Source organism: Diceros bicornis, chromosome 19, assembly GCF_020826845.1.
Source record: "Diceros bicornis minor isolate mBicDic1 chromosome 19, mDicBic1.mat.cur, whole genome shotgun sequence".
NCBI lineage: Eukaryota > Metazoa > Chordata > Mammalia > Perissodactyla > Rhinocerotidae > Diceros > Diceros bicornis.
In genome coordinates this window covers 25,041,537-25,062,819 of record NC_080758.1, presented here as the reverse complement: position 1 = coordinate 25,062,819, position 21,283 = coordinate 25,041,537, and the positions used below count along the sequence as shown (strand labels likewise).

The window sequence follows — 21,283 nt, the reverse complement described above, 5'->3', positions numbered from 1 at the left end:
ACCATTGCTACACCTATATTCACTTAGTCCTAGGACAACTGTCAACATTTACTACTATGTCCCAAACACTGTTAGATATGCTTCATGCACTGTCATTTAGTTTTCCTGGCCACTCTCACAGAAGGATGATTATCTCTATTTTACAGATAAGAAAATAGAGGCTCAAAGTGATGGAGTAACTTGAAGTGTCCACAGCTATTAAGTGGCAAGAGTGCAAACAGGAATTCAGGACTGACTCCAAAACCTGCGTTCTTAAACGTTTTGCTGTACTGCTACTCACCCTGGGAGTCTTCTATAACCAATTAAGGTGTTCCATCTAACTGGTCTCCAAATCTTGTCAAATCCATCTTCAAAACTTCTTTTGAGTCACTTTCAGAGCTGCCCCCATTGCCACAGCCCACATCCTTCATCCCTACCTTGGTTACTAGCAACCCCTTGTCATTGCTTCCATTCTTCTCCCTACAGTCCATCTGTGCTGCCTCAGAATGATATGTGGAAGACCTCAGTCTCATGCTTCTCCCCTGCTTAAAATCTTACAATGGTTCCTCCATTACCACAGTATAAACTCCAAAACTCATAAGCCTGCCACTCAAAGCCCTAACTATCTCCAACTCCTTCCCCCTCATTCTGGCTCCAGTAATTTGAACTACTGGCCATCCTCTTTTTTGCTTCTGTGATTGTGATCATGTTAAATCCTTTCACCTCTCTCAGTCTGGTTCTCCATATGTAAGATGGTGGTGAAGATCCCTCATGTGCTTATCTTCCAGGATGTTTTGAGGTACAGTCACTGCAGCCCTTCTCCCTACTAAATGCTTTCCTAATGTTTCCAGCATTCAATAGTCATTTCTTTGTACCCAATCCTCTTTTAAAAACTTTACTTTGAAATAATTTTAGACTTACAGAGCTGTTGCAAAGATAGTACAGAGAGCTCCTGCACAACCTTCACCCAGTTCTCCCCAATGTTAACATCCCATATAACTTGGTACAAAAGATTGGTTAAATAACACTAAACTACAGCCCTTATTCAGATTTCACCAGTTTTTCCACCAGTGTCTTTTTTCTGTCTCCTCCAGTCTGCGACAGTTCCTCATTCATTCCTTGTCTTTCATGACCTTGATAGTTTTTGAAGCGTACCTGTCAGCTACCTTGTAAAATGTCCCTCAAATTTGGCTTAATGTTTTCTCATGGTTGAGGCCATAGATTTTTGTGGAAAAATGCCACAGAGATGACATGTCCTTAGTGCAAGATGTCAGGGAGCACACATCAGTATATCCTATTACCAGTAATGTTAACCTTGATCCTGTCGTTAAGAGGGTGTCTGCCAGGTTTCCTCACTGTAAAGTCACTATCCAATCCTTTTAACATGCAGACATCCCTGGAAGGAGCACCAAATCCTTCCCCAATTAAAAGAGGCTACAGTGGAATGAAAATTTGGAGTTTGATAATCTGCGTTGAATTCAGCAAGCTCCAGTGCCTGGAAGAAACAGCATTTGTAAAGGAATGCTGAGGCTACTGGAGATAGTGCGTGCGAGCGTTCAGCCCAGTAACGTGGCACAAGGTTCGCTAAATGGCAGTGTGATTTACCAAGTTATTTCTCGCTAGACAACCCAAAAATTTCGCGAGAGTAGAGGGCTAAAGGGTGGAAAGGGAAACAACACAGAAGGAAGAAAGGTCCCCCTCTTAGAGGTGAGAAAATGAGCACAGAGATGTTAAGTGGCTACTCCAAGGTAACAGAAGGGGTGGGGCTGAGCTCGGAGCCCAAAATCTGCAGACTCCCAGGCTAGCCCTGACCACTCCATCTCAGAGCCTTCGTGAAATATTCCCAAGGGGGCCGCTCTGGAGACCCCAGAGACACTGGACTCCAGCCCCTCCCGGGCCTTCCCGCGTCTTCCGCGAGTTTTGGCTCCCCGCCTCACTTTGTCTCAATCTGGGCGCAAAGAAGGTCTCAGCAATCCCCCGCCTCGCCTTGAAACTCTCCCATCACCCTCCCCCCAGGGCTCCCAGAGCCAGCTCAGACCTCGGCTGAGAGTTGAAAGCCTCTTCTGACACCTCAATCAGCATCTTTTTCGGCACAGCGGGAGTTGGGAATTTTCCACAGCTGGAGTGCTGCCTTCGGACAGCGCAGGGCAAATTCCCCATGATCCCTGGAGGCGCTAAGCACCGCCTGCCTGTCTGCCCCACGCTGGCTCCTGATAGGCTGCCGAAGCTGTCCGTTTTGACAGGGTGCTCTGCGCAGGCGCGGAAAGGTACTGGGCTTAGGCTGAGTGCCGGGGTCGTGGAGCTTCTCGTTCGGTCCGACATGGTGAGTGTCCGCCCGGAGTTTGCGGCTGGTGGCCGCCCACAACCAGGGCAGCCCACTACCTTGAGCTTGGCCGTCCATCGTCCGGGGGCGTCTCAGAGCGCCGGGCTGGGAATCCGCGGGGCTGGGCGGGGCCGGGCCCGAGCTGCCTGAAGGGCGGAACGCGGACAGCGCGGGCCTCCAGACCCGGACCGAGGGGACCCAGGCGGGGCCAGCACATCCCGCTGCCCCTTGACCGGAAGCAGGAGCTCGGGCCTCAGCGAGGGTCTGACCGAGATGGGGAGGCCGGCCCACAGGCCCCTGCATTCTAGCGTCCTGGGCCTTGTTGCACGATGATAGCAGTCATGACGTGTCCTGGAAGTTTAATTTATGTCAGGCACTGCCAAGCGCTCACGAGTCTTGGCTTTCCTTCTCACCACAGCTCTGTGAGGTAGGTACGACCATTGTCCCCAGCTGACATACTTGGAATCGAGAGCCCGGTCAAGCCAAGTGCCTTGCCCTCGGAAATGGCGGAGGTGGATTTGACCATTAGAAGCGTGGCTGCCGCCTTTCTATCCGTCTGGTTCTTTCGAGTCGCTGAGACTTGGTGTTTAGTCAGAAACGGGTGGTGTCCGCCCTTGGGGATCCCAGAGCCTCCTGCCTCGCTGGCTGGAATTGTGGGCTCTTCACGCCTTTACAGATTTATTTTCTCGTGTTTTTAATCCAACTTGTAAAAAAACATGACCTTTTACATGTTAAACCATGTGACTGTTACCTTTTCAAAAATCTTATTTAAAAACTTAAAGCCTATAAGAAAAATTGGAAAGGAAAAAGAAACAGTGCTATGACCTAGAGGCAGTCACATAATTAGGCATTTTACTTCTAGTCTTTTTCTCTTCAGTGTTTGCTTTGTATAGTTTAGTTTAGGTCCTACTGAATGTGCAATAATAGACTCTGCTTTTTTCATTTATGATTACACCACAAAGAATGTCTTCACCTCACTAACAATTTGTAATAATGCATCAAACATGTGTAACTTCATCTTTCACATCACCTTTTAAACTGTAAAAAAAAATTTTTAACAGATAATACTTAGACAAGCTAAAAAAATAATCTGAAAGGATCTAAGTGTAAAATAAATCTACCCAACCCTGACCCCCAGCCTCAGTCCCTTTCAGAAACATTGTTAGTTTCTTGTATATCTATAAGAGCAAGTATATGCCCCCTCTTTTTCTTGCACAAATGGTAGCTTACTGCAACCTGTACCATGCTACCGTCTGTTTATACTCATAAAAGCAGAACATATTTGGATGCACTTTTTTTTTTTTTGGTGAGGAAGATCAGCTCTGAGCTAACATCTGATGCCATTCCTCCTCTTTTTCTTTCTTTTTTTTTTTTTTTTTTGCTGAGGAAGACTGGCCCTGCTAACATCGATGCCCATCTTCCTCTACTTTATATGGGACGCCGCCACAGCATGGCTTGCCAAGCTGTGCGTAGGTGCTGGCCTGGAATCTGAACCTGCGGACCCAGGACCGCCAAACTGGAGTGCGTGCACTTAATCGCTGCGCCACCAGGCCAGCCCAGATATGCTGTTTTTCGTAATCATTTTGTGTGATGTTTTGGAATTACTCTTTTGTCTGTTATATTTGATGCAGATGTTTTTCTATCCTTTTGATTCATTTTTGTTTTATAGAAATTAACATTTTTATGCTTAGTAGTCAAATTGGTCACAGTTCCTGTGTGAATCATTTGCTTCAGATGGTTGTCCCTCCTATGCTGAACCAATAAATAATCCTGGAGTTTGACTGCTACTTGTTTTTCCATCTGTCAGCAACATGCACCTAGAAACTAGAGAACTCAGGAGCTTTGTCCCTTCCCTGATGCAGACACCCATAATAATAGTACTAAAAACCCAGGATGCTGAGGATACCAGTTGGGCCCTTTCTAGGAGCAGAACAGAAAATTGGAGATGGGAGCTGACCCTGGGGGCTACATATCCACTCAGATACTTCTGGTACCAGTTTGCTGGCACTGCAGGGATGACAAGCTTTGAGGCAGAGCTGACATAACTTGGATGCCTGGCTAGGATTGTCCTTTCCCATCTGCAAATGTCCCTGTTACTGCTTGTGGCTTTTTGGCAACATTTGTTTTCTTTCTTGGCTCCCTTAGGGCTGAACTTGAGGTTTGTTTTAAGCAGTGTCTCCTGAACCCCGTCAGGTAGCTGGTGCCCTGCACCTCCTGGAGACCCCTCTAGACCTCATGGCCCGCACTCACCCAGGCCTAGCCCCACCCTAGTGGTGGGGGTCAGGTTGAAGAAGCTATTCTCTAGTCTTACAAGAAAAAATTTTTATTAAAAATTTTAAACTTTTGGTTATTGAAAAAAATAAGATTAAATGAAAAAATAGAAGTATAATTTATATGATGGATAAAAGTCTAATATTTCTAACTTATGAGAGTTTTTGAAAGTCAGTAAGATTTGTATAAAATCAAAAGACTCAAAAAAGGAGAGATGCAAACAGTCAATAAATTCCATTTTAACTTCTCTGATAACTCTAAAAAATTAAAGAAAAATGGGCTTTCTATTATTTGGCTTTTGTCTATCGGTTAGCAAAGAATCAAAAAACTTGGCAATAATGATCATCTCTCTATTCCTTAAACATGCCACACTTGTTCTCACTTCACTGCCTTTACTTTTCATCCATTGCCTGGAGTGCTTTTCTTTCTCATCACTTAGTTCTTGGCTTAAAAATTACATGCTCAGGTGTTCCTGACCACGCTAGCCAAAGTAGCATCCCTCTGCCCCCCCAGCCCTGTCCCTGTCCCCTGCAAGAATCTTGGTCACTTGTTTTTTGAAGGTCTCTTCCACCACAATGTGAGCTCCCTCAGGGCAGCGAGCTTATCAGTTGTGGTCCATGGTATATTCATCTCTTCTCTTGACCTAATATGTGTCCTTGGGCAAAACTCTTCTCCTTTCTGAATCTCAGTTTCCTCATTGTAAAATGGAGATCATACTAACCATGAAAGGTTCAAATGAGAGATGTGTCTGAAAACATTCATCCCAATATCCGAGTAGGTACTGAGTAGGTCACTGTATACTTGTATGTCCTCCCTTTCTTGGTAAGTGTGTGTTTACTTTTTAAGCAGCCAAATCTCAGTGGCTGGTTCTCATCAAACTCAGGATTACCTAAACCCTAGCTCTTTTTCACACTGAGTACTGTAAGGCCATGTCCCCCTCCTGTACTTAAAAAGATTGATTTTTGTAAAACATAGTTGCAGACATGCTTTTTATTTGTTCCTTAAGTATTTAATGAGCCTATACTGTACCAGGTACTGGAGCTACAAAGTCTAGGTCCCTGCTCCCAGGGTGCTTTGGGTCTGGAGGAGGAGACAGATACGAAACAGTTACACTGCGTTATGTTAAGTGCTGTGAAGGCAGGGTGCCGTGGGTACCCAGAAGAGGAGCAGGTGTCAGAGAAGGCTTCCCGCAGGAGGCTCATGTGCTGAGTCCAAAGAATTAGGAGTTAGTTACATCAAGTAGTGAGGAAGAGAAGGTTGCTTTCTTCAGAGGGAACAGCGCATGCCAAGGGGCCCGGCTCAGGTAGGCTGTGCTTGCCCCCTGCAGTCCATTCTCCACACAGCAGCCAGAGCCATCCTTTTGAAACATCAGATTTTGTCACTCCTCACCTCAGACTCTGCTGGTAGCTCCCCAGATTATCCCCAGTAAAAATCAAAGTCATTACGGTGGTCTACCAGGCCTGCGGACATCTAACCTGGTCCTGGCTACCTCTCTCATCTGGCCGCCTGCCACTCACTGCACTTAAGCCACGCTGGCTCCTTTACTTTTCCTGGAACATGCTGCTTTTCCACCTCAGCTTCCTGAGGGCAGGGGTTTTTGTTATATTTTGTTCACTACAGCATCCTCAGGCCTAAAACAATGTCTGCCATGTAGAAGGTACCCATATAGTTACTGAATAGCAGTCTCATGAAATTTCATCTCTTTCATTTCAGCTCCACTCTCCAACCTCCAGGGGACATTTTGGACCTCGATTCTGACATCTTTGGTTTTAGCTTTCTTTCCCCTTCCCCAGGTTGATTGCAGATTTTTTTTTTTGTGAGGCCCTGAGCTAACATCCATGCCAATCCTCCTCTTTTCGCTGAGGAGGACCGGCTCTGAGCTAACATCTATTGCCAATCCTCCTCCTTTTTTTCCCCTTTTTTCTCCCCAAAGCCCCAGTAGATAGCTGTATGTCATAGTTGCACATCCTTCTAGTTGCTGTATGTGGGACGCAGCCTCAGCATGACCGGAGAAGCAGTGCGTCAGTGCGCGCCCGGAATCCAAACCCAGGCCGGCAGTAGCGGAGCACATGCACTTAGCCACTAAGCCACGGGCCCGGCCCCTTGATTGCAGATTGATTGAGCTGTCCTAAATGGTCATCCAACTTATTCTTATATGTTCTTATTCTTATAACGGTGAGCCTGTCAGAGCCCTGTGGTCCTCATATCAGAGATCTCTCTCTTGGATACACAGAGAGAGAGGCGTTAAGAAATGTTTTTAAATAGAAACAATAGAATAAAAAGAGGCTGTTTTGAAAAAAAGAAAAGAAAACCCTATCTATAATTCCCTGCTCTCAATGTGGCTTTTTGTTTTTTTCATATTCCCTCTAGTCCTCTTCTTGTTTTCATGTGGTTGCAGTCACCAAGCACTTTATTTTTGCATTTAGCTGTTTTCACTTAATGTTATATCATAAACCTTGTGCGGTGGTATAAATATTCTGATCACCATTGTTAATGTTTGTATTATGTTCCTGTGAATGGACATGCCATTAACTTACTTGGCCTTTTCCCTAATCATTGGGCATTTTTGGCTCTTTCTGCTTTTTGCTATTGCAGATGTCATTGCATCAAACATCTTCCTGTGTCCTTCTTTTAGTTATTTTGGATTATTTCCTTAGGATGAATTTCCTAGTTATTTTGGATTATTTCCTTAGGATGAATTTCCAGGAGGGTTACCAGGTCAGACTGAGTACTGTGTAGTATTGACCACTACCATGCTTTACCCCTCCTCTCCAGAATAGCGCACAGTAGGGGCTCAGTGAAAGTCTGTTGGATGAATTATGATCTCATACATGCATGACCCACTCCATTGTACTCATGTCCACAGAGCTAACCCTGTCCTTTTACCCAGGCCCCAGATTTTAGAGGCGTCAGGCTATTTGCCATTTTGTAGGAGGAACTTGTTTGTGCTTCTCTCCAGCATTTGAGAGTATTCTTACATCATTAGGGAGTGGGTGGTGGTGACTGGATTGTCAGCCTTGTGCCTACTAGAAAAACAATAATTCATTGTGCTATCTCCATCCACTGTTTAGAAGCTCTTCCTCCCTGCCGCACTCATTAGCCCCTCGGGGTGGGAAACCACTCTCTTTTGGTGAATTGAGCCTCTGTTTCCAACATAGTCTAACTCTTAGGCTTTGAGGAGCTTCCGACTGGATTCTGGATCAGTCTGGAAGGGGCCTCCTGAGAACAAGCACACTTCAAGGCCAGTTTCCATCCACAGGAAGAGTTAGGCCTAGTTCACTTAAGCATCTGTTTATTGAGCCCCAACTCTGCAGACCATTGTAGAGGCTCTAAGTAAAACAGGATCTTGGGGGCCGGCCCTGTGGCTTAGCCATTCAGTGCGCGCGCTCTGCTACTGGCGGCCCAGGTTCAGATCCCGGGCATGCACCGACGTACCACTTGTCTGACCATGCTGAGGCGACGTCCCACATACAGCAACTAGAAGGATGTGCAACTATGACATACAACTATCTACTGGGGCTTTGGGGAGAAAAGGTGGAAAAAAAAAGAGGAGGATTGGCAATAGATGTTAGCTCAGGGCTGATCTTCCTCAAAAAAAAAAAAAAAACAGGATCTAATGCATCCCCAGATAGGTACAGTGAAGAGTTTGGGGAGTCAGAAGTGGGCAAAGACTCCACTGAGTTAGGGATCAGTAAAGGCTTCATGGAGGAGGCAATGTCTTAGATGGCCTAGAAGAATTTATTAGATTTCAGCAGAGAAGAGGCCGCCTTAGGGTAAAAAGATGTGGGGACAGGGAGGTATGGGCATGTAGATGGAGAGTGGAAGGAAGGGTAAAAGAGATGGGAGTGATAATATAGAAGGCCTTGCATGGCAGGGCGAGTACCCAACGTCTTGTTGTCCCCTCTGTTTACAAATTCTATTGCCAAAGTATCCCACCTTGACTAGTTTCTAGAGAATCAGGATTCACGAGCCCCTTCCCCAGACAGATTTCTTGTGGCTCTGTGCCACATGTCACACTATCTCAGATGCTAGCTTATTAAGTCACTGAGTCTATCCTCATGGAGGCATTTTACTTCCTTTGGAATGTTTTCAGTTGTGCTCTTTGGGCCACAAATGACAATGTATCTCCTTCCTGTTAGACACCACTGTTTGGGTTTTTTCAAATCATCAAGAGTCCTGTCCCCCGGGTATAACAAATGTGTGAGTCATGGATGTGTCTATGCTCCTGGGAATGGTATTTATATTCTGCTCCCAGATAACTGAGACAGGAGGGATAATAGTGCCTGGTGAGCAAAGGGCCAGGAGCAGCCGTCCCCAATGCTAGGGGTGGGAGCAGTTGGTTTAGGTGCTGGTGGTGGCCTAGGGACCACTCCAAACAGACCTGGGGTGCTTTGAGGAGGTGCCACGTGCCAAAGCATTACTTGTTTATTATTGGGAGACAAGTATGTGATTCATCTGCCGAGGTATTGAGGGAGTTAATCCAGCCGTCCTGGCCCCTCCTGACTTTGGTCTTGTTCTCTGTGGCAGGCAGAGGTAGAGGAAACACTGAAGCGACTTCAGAGCCAAAAGGGAGTGCAGGGAATCATCGTGGTGAACACAGAAGGTATGCCCTCCCTCCGCCCATGACCTGCCCACGGGCAGGCCCCCAGAAAACAGCCCAAACACAGCATAACATGTGCTGTTTGCTAAGCCCCTTCATGTATGTGATCTAATTTTCATCCTTTTTTTTTTTTAACACCTCCAGTGTCCCATTACTATTATTGGAATCCTAAATTTAAAAAAAGGAAAAATTCACTTAATCCCACTGCCCTGACAGATCACACTTTTCAATATGCCATGCTTTTTCAGTGCTTATCCAGGTGCATTTTCTCTTGGTCTCTCTTTTGCATGTGTTTACTCATGAGGGTTTTTTTTTTCCTTCATGGTTTACATAAGGGAATTTTTTTTAACTTCGAGTACAAGCTTTATTAACCATCCTCCATTTATGTTTCTACTTTTTTGCTAGGTACTACTCTGGTCAACTTTGTGCCTGTAGCTTTTCTCTCCTCTTCTGGGGTGTTATTTCAACAATTAGAAGAGTACAGATACTAATTTTCCCAAACTGGAGAGACATGGTGAAGAAGGGGACTAACACCTATCACATGCCTATCTGGGCCAGGCCATGGGCTGGCGCTTTACAAATGTACTGTTTCATTGATTCCTTAAAGCAGCCCTGTTGTCTCCATTTTGCAGTGGAGAAAACTGAGTCTAGAAATTTAATTGATTCACCTGCCATCACAGAGCCAAGATTTTATTCCAAGTCCATGGGCTGGCGCTTTACAAATGTACTGTTTCATTGATTCCTTAAAGCAGCCCTGTTATCTCCATTTTGCAGTGGAGAAAACTGAGTCTAGAAATTTAATTGATTCACCTGCCATCACAGAGCCAAGATTTTATTCCAATGCACCTGTGCTCTTTCTTCCACATTGTGCTGTGAAGGAGCAGAGAGTGGCTGCTAGCCTGGCCTGTGGCCCAGGCCATGCCCAGGGTCACCCAGCTGGGCGCCCCCAATTCTCTAGCCCATTGCCTTCAGTCAGCTCTAATTTGTTCATGGCTCCTTGAAAGCCCCTGTGTGTATGTGTTGTCATTCTAGGCCTTGTTTTGGAAAGGCAGAATTCTCAACAATGCCTACTTAAATAGAGCAGAATGAAAGTCACCAAGGGTGACAAAGTGCAGGTGGCATGTCCTCAGAATGTTGTTTTCCAAATCGTCAGATCCTGGCCAGCCCAGAGCTAGGCAGAGCATGCTCCGCAGCTTTGTCAAACTCTGATTAAACCATGTTGTCATTGCATTCAAAGGAGGCAACAGGTTGGGAGCACTCAGGACACTGTGGGAGGCAGGAGCGGGTTCCAGCTCAGGTCTGCCACTGATCAGGTGGGTGGCCCGGGGCTTCCCCTTCCCAAACTCTTCAGACCTCAGCTTCCCCAAGTGGAGTGGTTGGTCCAGGTAATCTCTTTTGGGTGCTTCTTGCTCCAAGACCCAACAGACTGTTTATATATTACTCAGAGAGAAACTGTCTTCTGGGACTGGACATTTTTGATTCCTCAGAGGCTGACCCCCAAGCTGGGACCCCTAGGCCTCCACCAGTCAAGCCTTCATTCTTGCCTTAAAACTGCCCCAGTGCGGTGGGGCCGGCCTGGTGGCGCAAGCGGTTATGTGCACGCGCTCCGCTTCGGGGGTCCGGGGTTCACAGATTCAGATCCTGGGTGTGCACGATGCACCGCTTGTCAAGCCATACTGTGGCGGCATCCCATATGAAGTAGAGGAAGATGGGCACGGATATTAGCCCGGGGCCAATCTTCCTCAGCAAAAAGAGGAGGATTGGGCTCACATGTTAGCTCAGGGCTGATCTTCCTCACCAAAAAAAAAAAAGACAAAACTGCCCCCAAAGCTAAGCTTTTTCATTGGGAAAATACAGCCCCAAATGCTTACTTTTTGGATACTAATGAGCACTTCTTTTTCACATACTAATGTGGCAGTTTTGTTTTGTTTTTTAATAATTTTATTTATTTATTTATTTTCCCCCCAAAGCCCCAGTAGATAGTTGTATGTCATAGCTGCACACCCTTCTAGTTGCTGTATGTGGGACGCGGCCTCAGCATGGCCAGAGAAGCGGTGCGTCGGTGCGCGCCCGGGATCCGAACCCTGGGCTACCAGCAGCGGAGCGCGAGCACTTAACCGCTAAGCCATGGAGCCGGCCCCACTAATGTGGCACTTTTGCACGGTGGTTAAGAAAATGGAATGTGGAACCAGACTGCCTGGATTTGAATCCTGACTCTACTTATTTATCAGCTGTGTGGTCTTGGATGAGTCACTTACCCTTTCTGTTCCAATTTCCTCATCTGTAAAATGTGGATAATCATACTACCTTCCTCTAAGGGAATCTTTTAGAACAGTGCCTGATGTATAGTAAATGCCATATAAATGTTCAAATTATTGCGTGTGTGCTTTTATTTTTAATTTGTGTCCCATTCACAGAGCTCCCACTTCAGGCTCTCATTTACATTTTACACAGTGACCCTGCAAGGCAGAAGTGTTTGCCCATTTTTCGGATGAGAAACCTGAAGCTGAAAGAGGTGAGGTGACCTGCCCAAGGTCACCCAGCTGTGGATGAAATGGTCAGAACTCACTGCTCCATGGGGCCTTTAAGCCTTCTGGAAGCTTCCATTAAGGATGACTAGTTGGGGCCGACCCCGTGGCTTAGCGGTTGAGTGCGCATGCTCTGCTCCTGGCGGCCCGGGTTCGGATCCCTGGTGCGCACCGACGTACCGCTTCTCCGGCTATGCTGAGGCCGCGTCCCACGTACAGCAACTAGAAGGATGTGCAACTATGACATACAACTATCTACTGGGGCTTTGGGGGAAATAAATAAATAAATAAAATTATTTAAAAAAAAAAGGATGACTAGTTAGGGATCCCTATTATCCTCTCTAGGGCTTTCCTACCCCAGTGATTCAGCTCAACTGCCCCTTCCTGCAGGATGCCTTCCCTGACCACCCCAGCCCGGAGTGATTGTTCTTGCTCCTGAACTCATGACTCACCCTTGTCCCAGCCACTTAACCAACTCCCTGCCACTGCCTTTTAACATCTCTACCTTGGCCAAATTCAAATATTTCATAATAAAAGTGTGAGTTTAAGCAGACTTACCAAGAAGTTAAAGAATGTTTCATTCCATTTGTACCTCTCCAAACCCCTGCCATCCTCTGCTGCTACCACATGGGGCAAAATAAAAGACTCACGTGTAAGCTCCATGAAAGCAGAGATTTGTCTCTTGTGTTCACTACTGTATCCCTAGCACCTAGAACAACGCTAACACAGAGTTGGTGCTTAATATCTGTTACATTTTGTTAATGTTTTTTTATTGTTGATTGATGGAGCTGGGTTTGGTGGGAGGACCTGGCTAGACAACCTGACAGATCCGAGCCTCAGGTTAAAATCACGCCTCCCTGGTGATCAGCCATTTCTGCAGGTTGCACAGTCCCCATTTATGAAGGCAGGGGCTTGGAGTAGGCGGCCCAGTCATTAGGCCATCTTTGAGTTGTCCTCAGCTCTGGCATCCTGTGAATCTGGAATTGATCTCTTGTCCTTATTTGAACTTCTCCCCAGTTTTGGTCCCTGCCCACCCCCACCCCCCACCCCCTTTATGTTTTCTTTTGTTTTTAAAGTGAGCCAACAAGTGGTTAATTTCTTGTCTCCTTTACATACCCTCTCACTTGGTAGAAATATGATCAAATTCATGACAGTATTTGTCTGAACTACTGAAAGTAGCCCTTGTGACCACTCATTTATCAACAGCAATAAATGCTTAATGCGGTCTCTCTAAGGACACTGGTGAGCAAATCAGACCTGGTCCTAGTCCTCAGGGAGCTTACAATCTGCCAGAGGACACACATAATAATCACTTCCATAAAGGTGTGATGTCAAACTCAGGTAACTGCTCAGAAGGAAATTGCATGGTGCTGGGACATTAGAATGGGGGCACTGACCACATCTGGGTGTAGGTGAAGCCACCAGAAGATGAAGACCTGAGGGACCAGTGGGAGTCATGAGAAAGTAAAGGAAGGAAGGAAAGTTCCAGGCAGAGGGACCTGAAAGACGGTGGCCTTCTGGTATATAAAAAGGAAAGGTCAGGAGGTTTGATCACCCAAACATTGCCAGGCCTTGAGACTGGCCCCTCAAGTTACCTGGGGAATGGGATTTACTGTGTGGGTGATGTTCATAACAAACCAACATTGATTCCATGCATGCTCATGCTAAACATTCTTAAATGAATTAAGCCATGTTTAATCCTCACAGCAGCCCAGGTGACTTGGTCATCTTGTCCCTTAAAAGCAACTGATCACTACAACCTGTTCTCATGACTTCACTTGGCTTAAAACAGCCTCTCTGACTCAGCTGCGTCTCTTGCCACTATGTCCTCTTCTGCCCACTCGTGTTCCTATGCCCTAAGAAGGCAAGGTTGGGCTAGTTTCTTGCCACCCACTGGTAGGCCTGAGGGTGACTGCATTTGGCGGATCCCTAGGCTGGTCAGTTGTGGGTCAGATTAGCAGGGTCCTAAGCCCAAAATCCAGCCACTTATTTGTCAAGAACCACTTGTGCCACATTTGTCAACAAGTGGCTGTCAGCTGTGGGCGCTTGGGGCCTCATCGATACAGCCTTCTGCTGACATGTCACAATGATTCATAGGCACCTGATGATCCAGTTGTGACCTGAGGTGGCTCAAGCTGAGCCCCATTCCTCACCTCCATGACAATAGGCACTGTCCAGTGAGGGAGGTCCATTTAATAGTTCATCGCAAGGAAGCAATCCTCAAAACAGAAAAGTCTTGATGCACGATGGTCTTCACCGCATAGTAATTAAGTTAAAAATCCAGCCTAAGTACCCAACAATAGAGGAATGATTAACTCTGTGGAATGGCCACTGTGAGCTCTTTGAAAGCATAAGGATGATGCAGCCAGAGAAATGGGCTTTAATTTTGGGGGCACGATCATGTGTATAGACAGTGTGTTTACAAGGGGGCCCTAAGCCTCCCTTGGTGGGAACTGGAGCAGAACACTAGTGATGGTTATGTCTTGGCACAAGCTGACCTTTTTTCTTCCTACTTTTCAGTATTTACAGATTTGTAAGAGCTGTCCTTGTTCAGGTTCTAAGTGTTGTGAATGATAGTCTCTCCTATTATTGTTGGAAACCAGTCAAGACAGTGTGGCCCTGTGACAGGAACCCAGCAGGGGGGCCAGCAGGCCTATATTTGAATCCTGGCCCCCCTGCTTATCTGTTGTGTGACCATAGCAGGTCATGTCACCACTCAAAGCTTCTGTTGCCTCATTGATGAGTAAAGATGGTGACACCATGCTTGGAGTAGTTCTGGGGACTGGCACTGACATAACATGAAGTGCTCAGCACTGTCCTTGTCAAGCCCTCAGTAGATAGTGGCATTGAATGTCAACTGCCAGTCCAGTACTCTAGAAGTAGGGGTGTGGGGTTGGGAGCTGGGCAGAAAGAGGCTCCAACATCCTGCTCAGTCTCTGTCTGCTCTCCCCTCAGGCATTCCCATCAAGAGCACCATGGACAATCCTACCACCACACAGTATGCCAACCTCATGCACAACTTCATCTTGAAGGCCCGGAGCACCGTGCGTGAAATTGACCCCCAGAATGACCTCACCTTCCTTCGAATTCGCTCCAAGAAAAATGAAATTATGGTTGCACCAGGTAAGAGGTCTTCCACATCCCCTTAGGAGCAGACCCTCACAGCACATGTTCTGTAGCATCAGGAAGGCTTAGCACATTGGTGTCTCCACAGCTTCCATGTAAACCTGATGGAAAAGGCCTTTTCTTCAGGAAAGGCCTGAAGAGTTGAAGATACAGAGTTGATTGCCTCACTGCCTGGCCAGTCTCCAGCTGGCATCTCCAACAAATATGCATTCGCAGTGCCTCTAGGCCAGACCCTGTCCTGGGTTCTAGGCCACAGAGGGGAATCGTGGTCTCATGTGGGGAGATAGACACATAAGCACGACACAGTGTAACCCTCACCTTGATGTCGGGAAATTCAGGGAGCACCTGGGAATATTAGAGGAGGGTATGATTAGGCCTGCTGGGGGCAGTCAGCAAAGACTTCCCAGAAGAGAGGACATTTGAGCTGAATCTTGAGGGCACAGGAAAGTGTAAGCAAGATGGAGGGGCAGGAAAGCTATGTTTGAAGGAAAAGGAATTCAGTGATTCTAAGGCAAAGCATAAGGCAAAAATACTGCATCGTTATTTTATCCTTGAAGAAATGTTAAATTGCCCACTTCTGAAGTACAGTCCTATCTCTCGGGGCCCCATACAGCCAGCTGTTCCTCCAGCAATGGAACAGATTGCTGCTTTTGTTTCACTTGAAGTGCTTGGCTCACATTTGGGGGCTGTGCAGTACAAACAATACCTGTCTTTAGGTCTTAGGACCATTCTCAAGGTGATGAGATGCTCATCCTGGGAGGAGCCCACAAGAGCTGGGAGCACGGGAGGGAACAGCAGGGCCACCTGTCCTGCCCTGCCTCACCTCATTCACATTCACAGGCTGGCGTGGTGGACAGATTCTCCAGGACTATTTTTGCATTGCTATTTCTCTCTCCCTCTCTTTTTTGGCTAAGCCACGTAGTTGAGTGTGCATGAGTAAACTGTGCACATGATGATGTAGCTAGGCTGCAGTGCAGCTTGTCTAGGGCATCAGAATATGTGTAGGAAGGAGTGGGAGGTGAGAGTTTGGTCCAATTTAGAAGAGGCCTCAAACACCAAACTCAGCTGTGTGGACTTGACCCTGTGAGCAGAGGTTTTTAAGGCAGGAGGTGATATGATTGTGATTAGGGCCTGGATAAAGGAGGGCATTGGGAAGGGTGGGGACACTTAATGCCCCTGGGCTTAGCAACACAGATAGCAAGGAGGCTGACTGCAGAATTCTGAGGTAATTTGAAGGGGAGTCAGCCACTCCCAGCAGCAGAGCCATGTTGGTTCTGTTCCCATACCTGTTCTGGCCCAGTCTGGCTGCTTGGAAGGTGATAACCAGAGAGCCAGTCACAGGGGTCCACAGTCTCTCTGGGACACTCCCTAGAGGGTAGGGACAGAGCAGGTCAGTCACAGAGAAGAACATAGGCTAACTTCAGTCATTTATTCCAAAAACATGCGGTACACTGTTTATCACTTTAATCACTGTCTGGTGCATCACATGCCAACTATGATGAGCTCTCTGATTCTGTCAGGGAGACAGGTTGTAGCAGGCAGAGTCTGTTTGCCCAGCTTTACCTCTTATGAATGTGACCTTAAGAAGTCACAGAACTTTCCAAACGTCTTATTTCCACACCTGTAAAGTTTCAAGTAGGGGACTGTACTGTTCTGGTCTTCTGAGACACCGCCTCTGGTTGAGTGCATTGGCATGGGGTGGGGCAGAAAGGCTCAGAAACAGATTTGAACTCAAATCCCTCTCAAGATTTCACACTGTGTGACTACAGATGAACCTCCACTTCCCTACAATTAGGCTCAGAAGGGTCTCTCTACTGACCCTGTGTGTTAGAGCAGACCTTGTGCCCACATGGGAGCTCAGTGTGAGGCAAGGACAAATTATGCATCTCCACATCAGACAGACTCTCCATGGACAGTGTCTCTTAAAGCTTCCGAGAGTGTTTCCTCTGGAATGGCAGAGTCGTCTGAAAGCTCCTGGCCATCCGTGTCTCAGCTTGGCAGCAAAGGCATCTATCTCCAGCTTGCCCTTGAGGACCTGCAGACATTGAAAGCTCGTGGGTGTGGCTGGTGCTTAAGTCCTGGATTGGCAACTTCCAAGTTAGAAGTTCTCCTTGAGGTTCACAGGCTCAGAAGCCCGTTAGCTTGGTAGCAGAAGCAAGGATGAAGTGGTCAGATCCTTGCCTGGGTGACACACAGAGGAGTGCAGGGAGGGGTATGCATACTGTCTCTTGCTTGCTCACTTGCTCTCTGTCTCACACTCACACACCCACGGGACCCACTCACACACATCTTGTTATCCTGGAGGGGTGTGTGACTTTTCAGGGTTACCTTAAACCCAGTGAGTGTTCCTTCTGAACACCCTCACCACTTCTCCAGCCACCCTGCTGCCTTTCAGAGCCCCAAGAGACTTCAACTCCTCTCCCTGGGCTCTCACACATGCTGTCCTGCTGCTGGCAGTGCTCCCATCTTGCCTTTTCACTTGGCTAACCAGCTGCTTATCTGCATTTTTAAGTCTGTCTCCCCTACTAGACAGTTCCAAGAGGACAGAGACTTGTAAGCACATAGTAAGCATTTAACCAATATTTGTTGACTAAATAAATGAATGACTCCAGAAACCTCCCTCCATTGCTGACACCCCACTATGGGGGTCAGAGGTGCAGTCAGTAGTGGGAATAGGGGTCAGGGATGTCTGTGGGACATGGTATTGTGATTTGACATCTTGACACACCCACTTTGATATGGTAAAAAAAAAAAAAATACTGGATTTTGATGCCAGAACTCCACTGACCAGATCCTCTGAGGCATTAGGGCTGGATCGCCTTGGGATTTCCATAGAGCACAGGCCCCACAGGAGCAGCTCCCAGCGTAGAACAAGCCTAGCTGCTGCATGTTTGAGGTGGGCTCTTCTGGGACTATAATTAGCACCCCACACGGTGATATTATTGGATTTAGAGCTTAATTATTTGGAAGAAAAGACATTAGTATTGCTAATGGTGTCTGTTTTTATCAGTGGCTTGTTAGTTATTTCTGTTTTTATTAGTAAGTGAATTTTTACTTATACAAATTGCTTAGCCATGAAACTTTAGTCATATAAGATCTGCTTTGTCATGGGAAGAAGCCAGCTTTAGGCTTGAATCAGTGGACACAAAGCAGACAAGGCCGAGTTCCTGCTGTGTCTGTCCTGTTCAGCAGGGGCCAGACCAGAGGCATTCAGAGCATCTGGGTCAAACCCAGCTTACCCCACCTTGCATTTTTGCCTTGGCTTGGGCAAGTCATTTAACTCTCTGAGCCTCAGTGTTCTCATTAGTAAAATGAGAAAACACTAGTACCTGCCTCACTGAGTGATTCGAGGATTCACTGAGGTGCTGTATGAGAAATGGTTAGCCTTGGGCAGGGCATATGGAAGCCTTGGCAGGTGTTTTTGGTTTGATTGTTAAGTGGGCAAAGTTGAAACACCCTGCTTCTCCAGTTTCCTCTTCTATAAAATGAGGGGCAATCACGCTCACCTCTGAGGACTTGGACTTACTAAGATTTCATGATGGACATTCCTCCTTACTAGACTGGATCCCAGAGCTGGGATCCAGATAGCTTTGGCCCCCTTTGACCTGGTGCCTTTGAAATATTCTCATCCAGAAGGCTCTGGAAGGCTAGCAACTGAGCTTGTGACAGAACTGACACTAACCCAAGACCAGTGGGGTTGAGGTTGGAATTCCATCTTTGACACTAACTAGCTGGGTAACCTTAAACTAGTGGTTCTCTCAGAATCTGCTTCATCAGCATCACCTGGGAACTTGTTAAAAATGCAAATTCTCGGGCTCTACCCCAGACCTACCAAATCCAAAGGGCTGGGGGTGTGAGTGGCAGCAGTGTTTATTTTGAGCCCAGCCCTCCAGATGATTGACATGCCCTCTAGTTTGAGAACCACTGCCATAGGCAATTCATTTAAACTCTCTGAACCTGAGTTTCTCTACCCAGAAAACAGAGATGATAATCCTGCCTCCCTGTTGGTATTGGGAAGAATAGAAAAGAGGATGCGCTACAGAGCGCCGCTGCCAGGTAGAGTGAGGGACTTTGCATCCCAGCAGCCACACTTGCAGAAGCTGCCACGGGAAACTTGCAAGTTTATCTTCTATTTTCCCAGCAATTGGAAGTAGCCTGAGCATTGCTGCTTTTCATTGCCCCGCCCCCATTTTATGGTTGGTGATTTAATGATTTATTTCCTTTCTAGTGTGTTTTTCTCTCATTTTACATTTAGTGATTTGTTTTTTCATTTTTCTTTTGCAGATAAAGACTATTTCCTGATTGTGATTCAGAATCCTACTGAATAAGCCACTCTCTTGGCTCCTCTGCATCATTACTTAACTTAATGCCCCCCAAGAATAATAGTGTTAATCATGTCAACCGACTGGCTGGTAGAAATCACCTTAGAGCCCACTCAGATCAATCCAGTGACCAAGGGTGGGCTGCGGCTTCGCCCACCCCACCAGAGTCATCTCTCTGCTGGCCAGTCTCCCCTGAGTTCCTGGGAGGCCCTCTTCCCTCACGTCCTGGTTTTGGAGCAAGAGCTTGTGAGAAACCCACATCCTGCTTCCTTCTGACCTTCAGTTCACTTTGTCACCCTTGGAAAAGGCTGTTTTTCTTTAACTAAAAATAACCAAAATGCTTACCCTGCTGTGTGTCTTTAAACACTAGGTTGAAAAGGCCTCTCTCTTCCTGTGTAATCACGTGGTCTGAAGACTGAGGCCCGGTGCTGCCTCCAGCCTCCACGGCAGATTGTGTTCATGGCTCTGAGAGGCCTGCTCCTTGCTGCACCTGTGGCCACACTTGCTGAGCCGAGCCTGGTTTATAATTGGTACCCTCGTTCCTGGGCTTTTTGTCCTTGGCCACCCCTTTTATCATTTCCCACTCCCACCAATGTTTTGAAAGATTTTTATCTACTACACCACACTGGGGAAAGGCAAGGAAGGATATTCGTTGAGTACCCAGAATGCCCCAAGCGTGTTATATAGTGTGGTTCATATCATCCTCATAGTACCCTGCAGACAGCCTGTTAAAGCCATCTTAAAGATGAGGAAATTGGGGTGTAGAGAATGAATGGCCCAAGATCTCACAGCTGGGAGCACAGGTCTTAGACTCCAACTCTGCTCTTTCCACACTACCTTCCCCAGAAATCTTGGCTGGTCCCCGTCATCTGAGTGAGCTCATCCTGGGTAAACATCTGCCTTCCCTTAGACTCATGCCTGGGGGGTCCCAGAACATGCCTGGTACTCTCTGAGGCTGTAGGCACCCATCATCTGGCAGCACTCTGGGATTTTTCCCCTAGAAACTACATGTATTTATTTTTTATTACGTTTTTCTTTTTGTCTTTTGTTTCTTTCAGAGGGAAAAGATGCAAAACTGTATAGTGCAAACCTTGAAATCCCCCTTCATTGTCCTCCCTTCCCCAAAAGTAACCTTTGTGTACAGCATGAGTTCTTCTACATAGCAAAAATATTCTAAATTTTCCAGTGAAGTTTCTTTAACAGTATCAGGGGAGTAAAACCTGTATCCCTGGGAGCCTAGGGGTGTTGTTTATAAGGACTCAGCAAAATTTTTTCAAAATCTCCTATTTTAGTGAAAGATCATAGGAATTTTCCACTTCATAATATATTCATGTTTGTCTTAGTATAGAAATAATCCTTTCAAATAATTTTCCCCAAATCTTCAAGTAAAACTGATTCTCTGGGAAACCACTGCATGTTTGCCTTGGCCTTGTGGTGTCAAGAAGCAGACCCTGAGGTGAGGGTGATTCTAGGACTGGAGCAAAATGACCCTGGATCGGTAATTATCTCAGAGATTCCATTTTAAAAGAAAATGAGATATGGCCACCAGTATGTTCTCTTTGTTCTCAGAGGCTGTTGGAGGCTGGGATCCAAGTCTGAGGTTCCTGTGTCCTTCCGGCTCCAGTTTCTCCAAGCAGGATAGTAGTGGAAGAAGGTCTGATTAACATAAGTTATCCCTGGCAGGGAGGTCAGGTTTCTAGAGGAGGGGAGAGCCTCTGTTCCTGGGGGAGGAGGTGGTCTGGGTCCAGAGCCAGAATTGAGGACCTGGCCTCAGTCCCTCTACCACACCCTCTTGTTTGCCTTAAAGTTCCCCATCCTAAAACTCGCCCTCTAGGTCCTGAGGAAAGTTTAGGCTCAGTCTGGCTTTGGGGAAAACGAGATGACTTGGGAACATAAAGATGCTCTGCCTCCCAGTGCCCTGGGCAATGGGATTTCGCACATGGGGAGCCTTGGATGCATTCCAATTTGTGATGTGGCATATAGAATTCCCTGGATTCATCTTAAGATGTAAAAATTCAGATTTTTAAAAGTCGAAATAATGGTATAACACATGCAAATACCCTAGTGTTTCTGTACTTAAAAGTAGCAAGTGTACAGGAATACAATACCTACTAAGGTCGGAAACCAACAGCTG

General features: G+C 46.6%; 1 protein-coding gene across 2 annotated transcripts; it reads left to right on the top strand.

Moving 5' to 3' along the window:
- The first annotated feature begins 1,902 nt into the window (after nucleotides 1-1,902).
- Nucleotides 1,903-19,493, top strand: DYNLRB1 (dynein light chain roadblock-type 1). 2 transcript variants are annotated; one of them, XM_058562869.1, is made up of 4 exons: nucleotides 1,903-2,302; nucleotides 9,101-9,176; nucleotides 10,411-10,486; nucleotides 11,628-12,005. In XM_058562869.1, the coding sequence occupies exons 1-4, from the start codon at nucleotides 2,138-2,140 to the stop codon at nucleotides 11,695-11,697; spliced, it is 387 nt and encodes a 128-aa protein (XP_058418852.1). In that variant the 5' UTR covers nucleotides 1,903-2,137; the 3' UTR covers nucleotides 11,698-12,005. The 2 variants fall into 2 exon arrangements, with proteins under 2 accessions (XP_058418852.1, XP_058418851.1); XM_058562868.1 differs by lacking the exons at nucleotides 10,411-10,486; nucleotides 11,628-12,005 and adding exons at nucleotides 14,657-14,824; nucleotides 19,112-19,493 and having other exon boundaries at nucleotides 2,123-2,302.
- The last annotated feature ends 1,790 nt before the right edge of the window (nucleotides 19,494-21,283 follow it).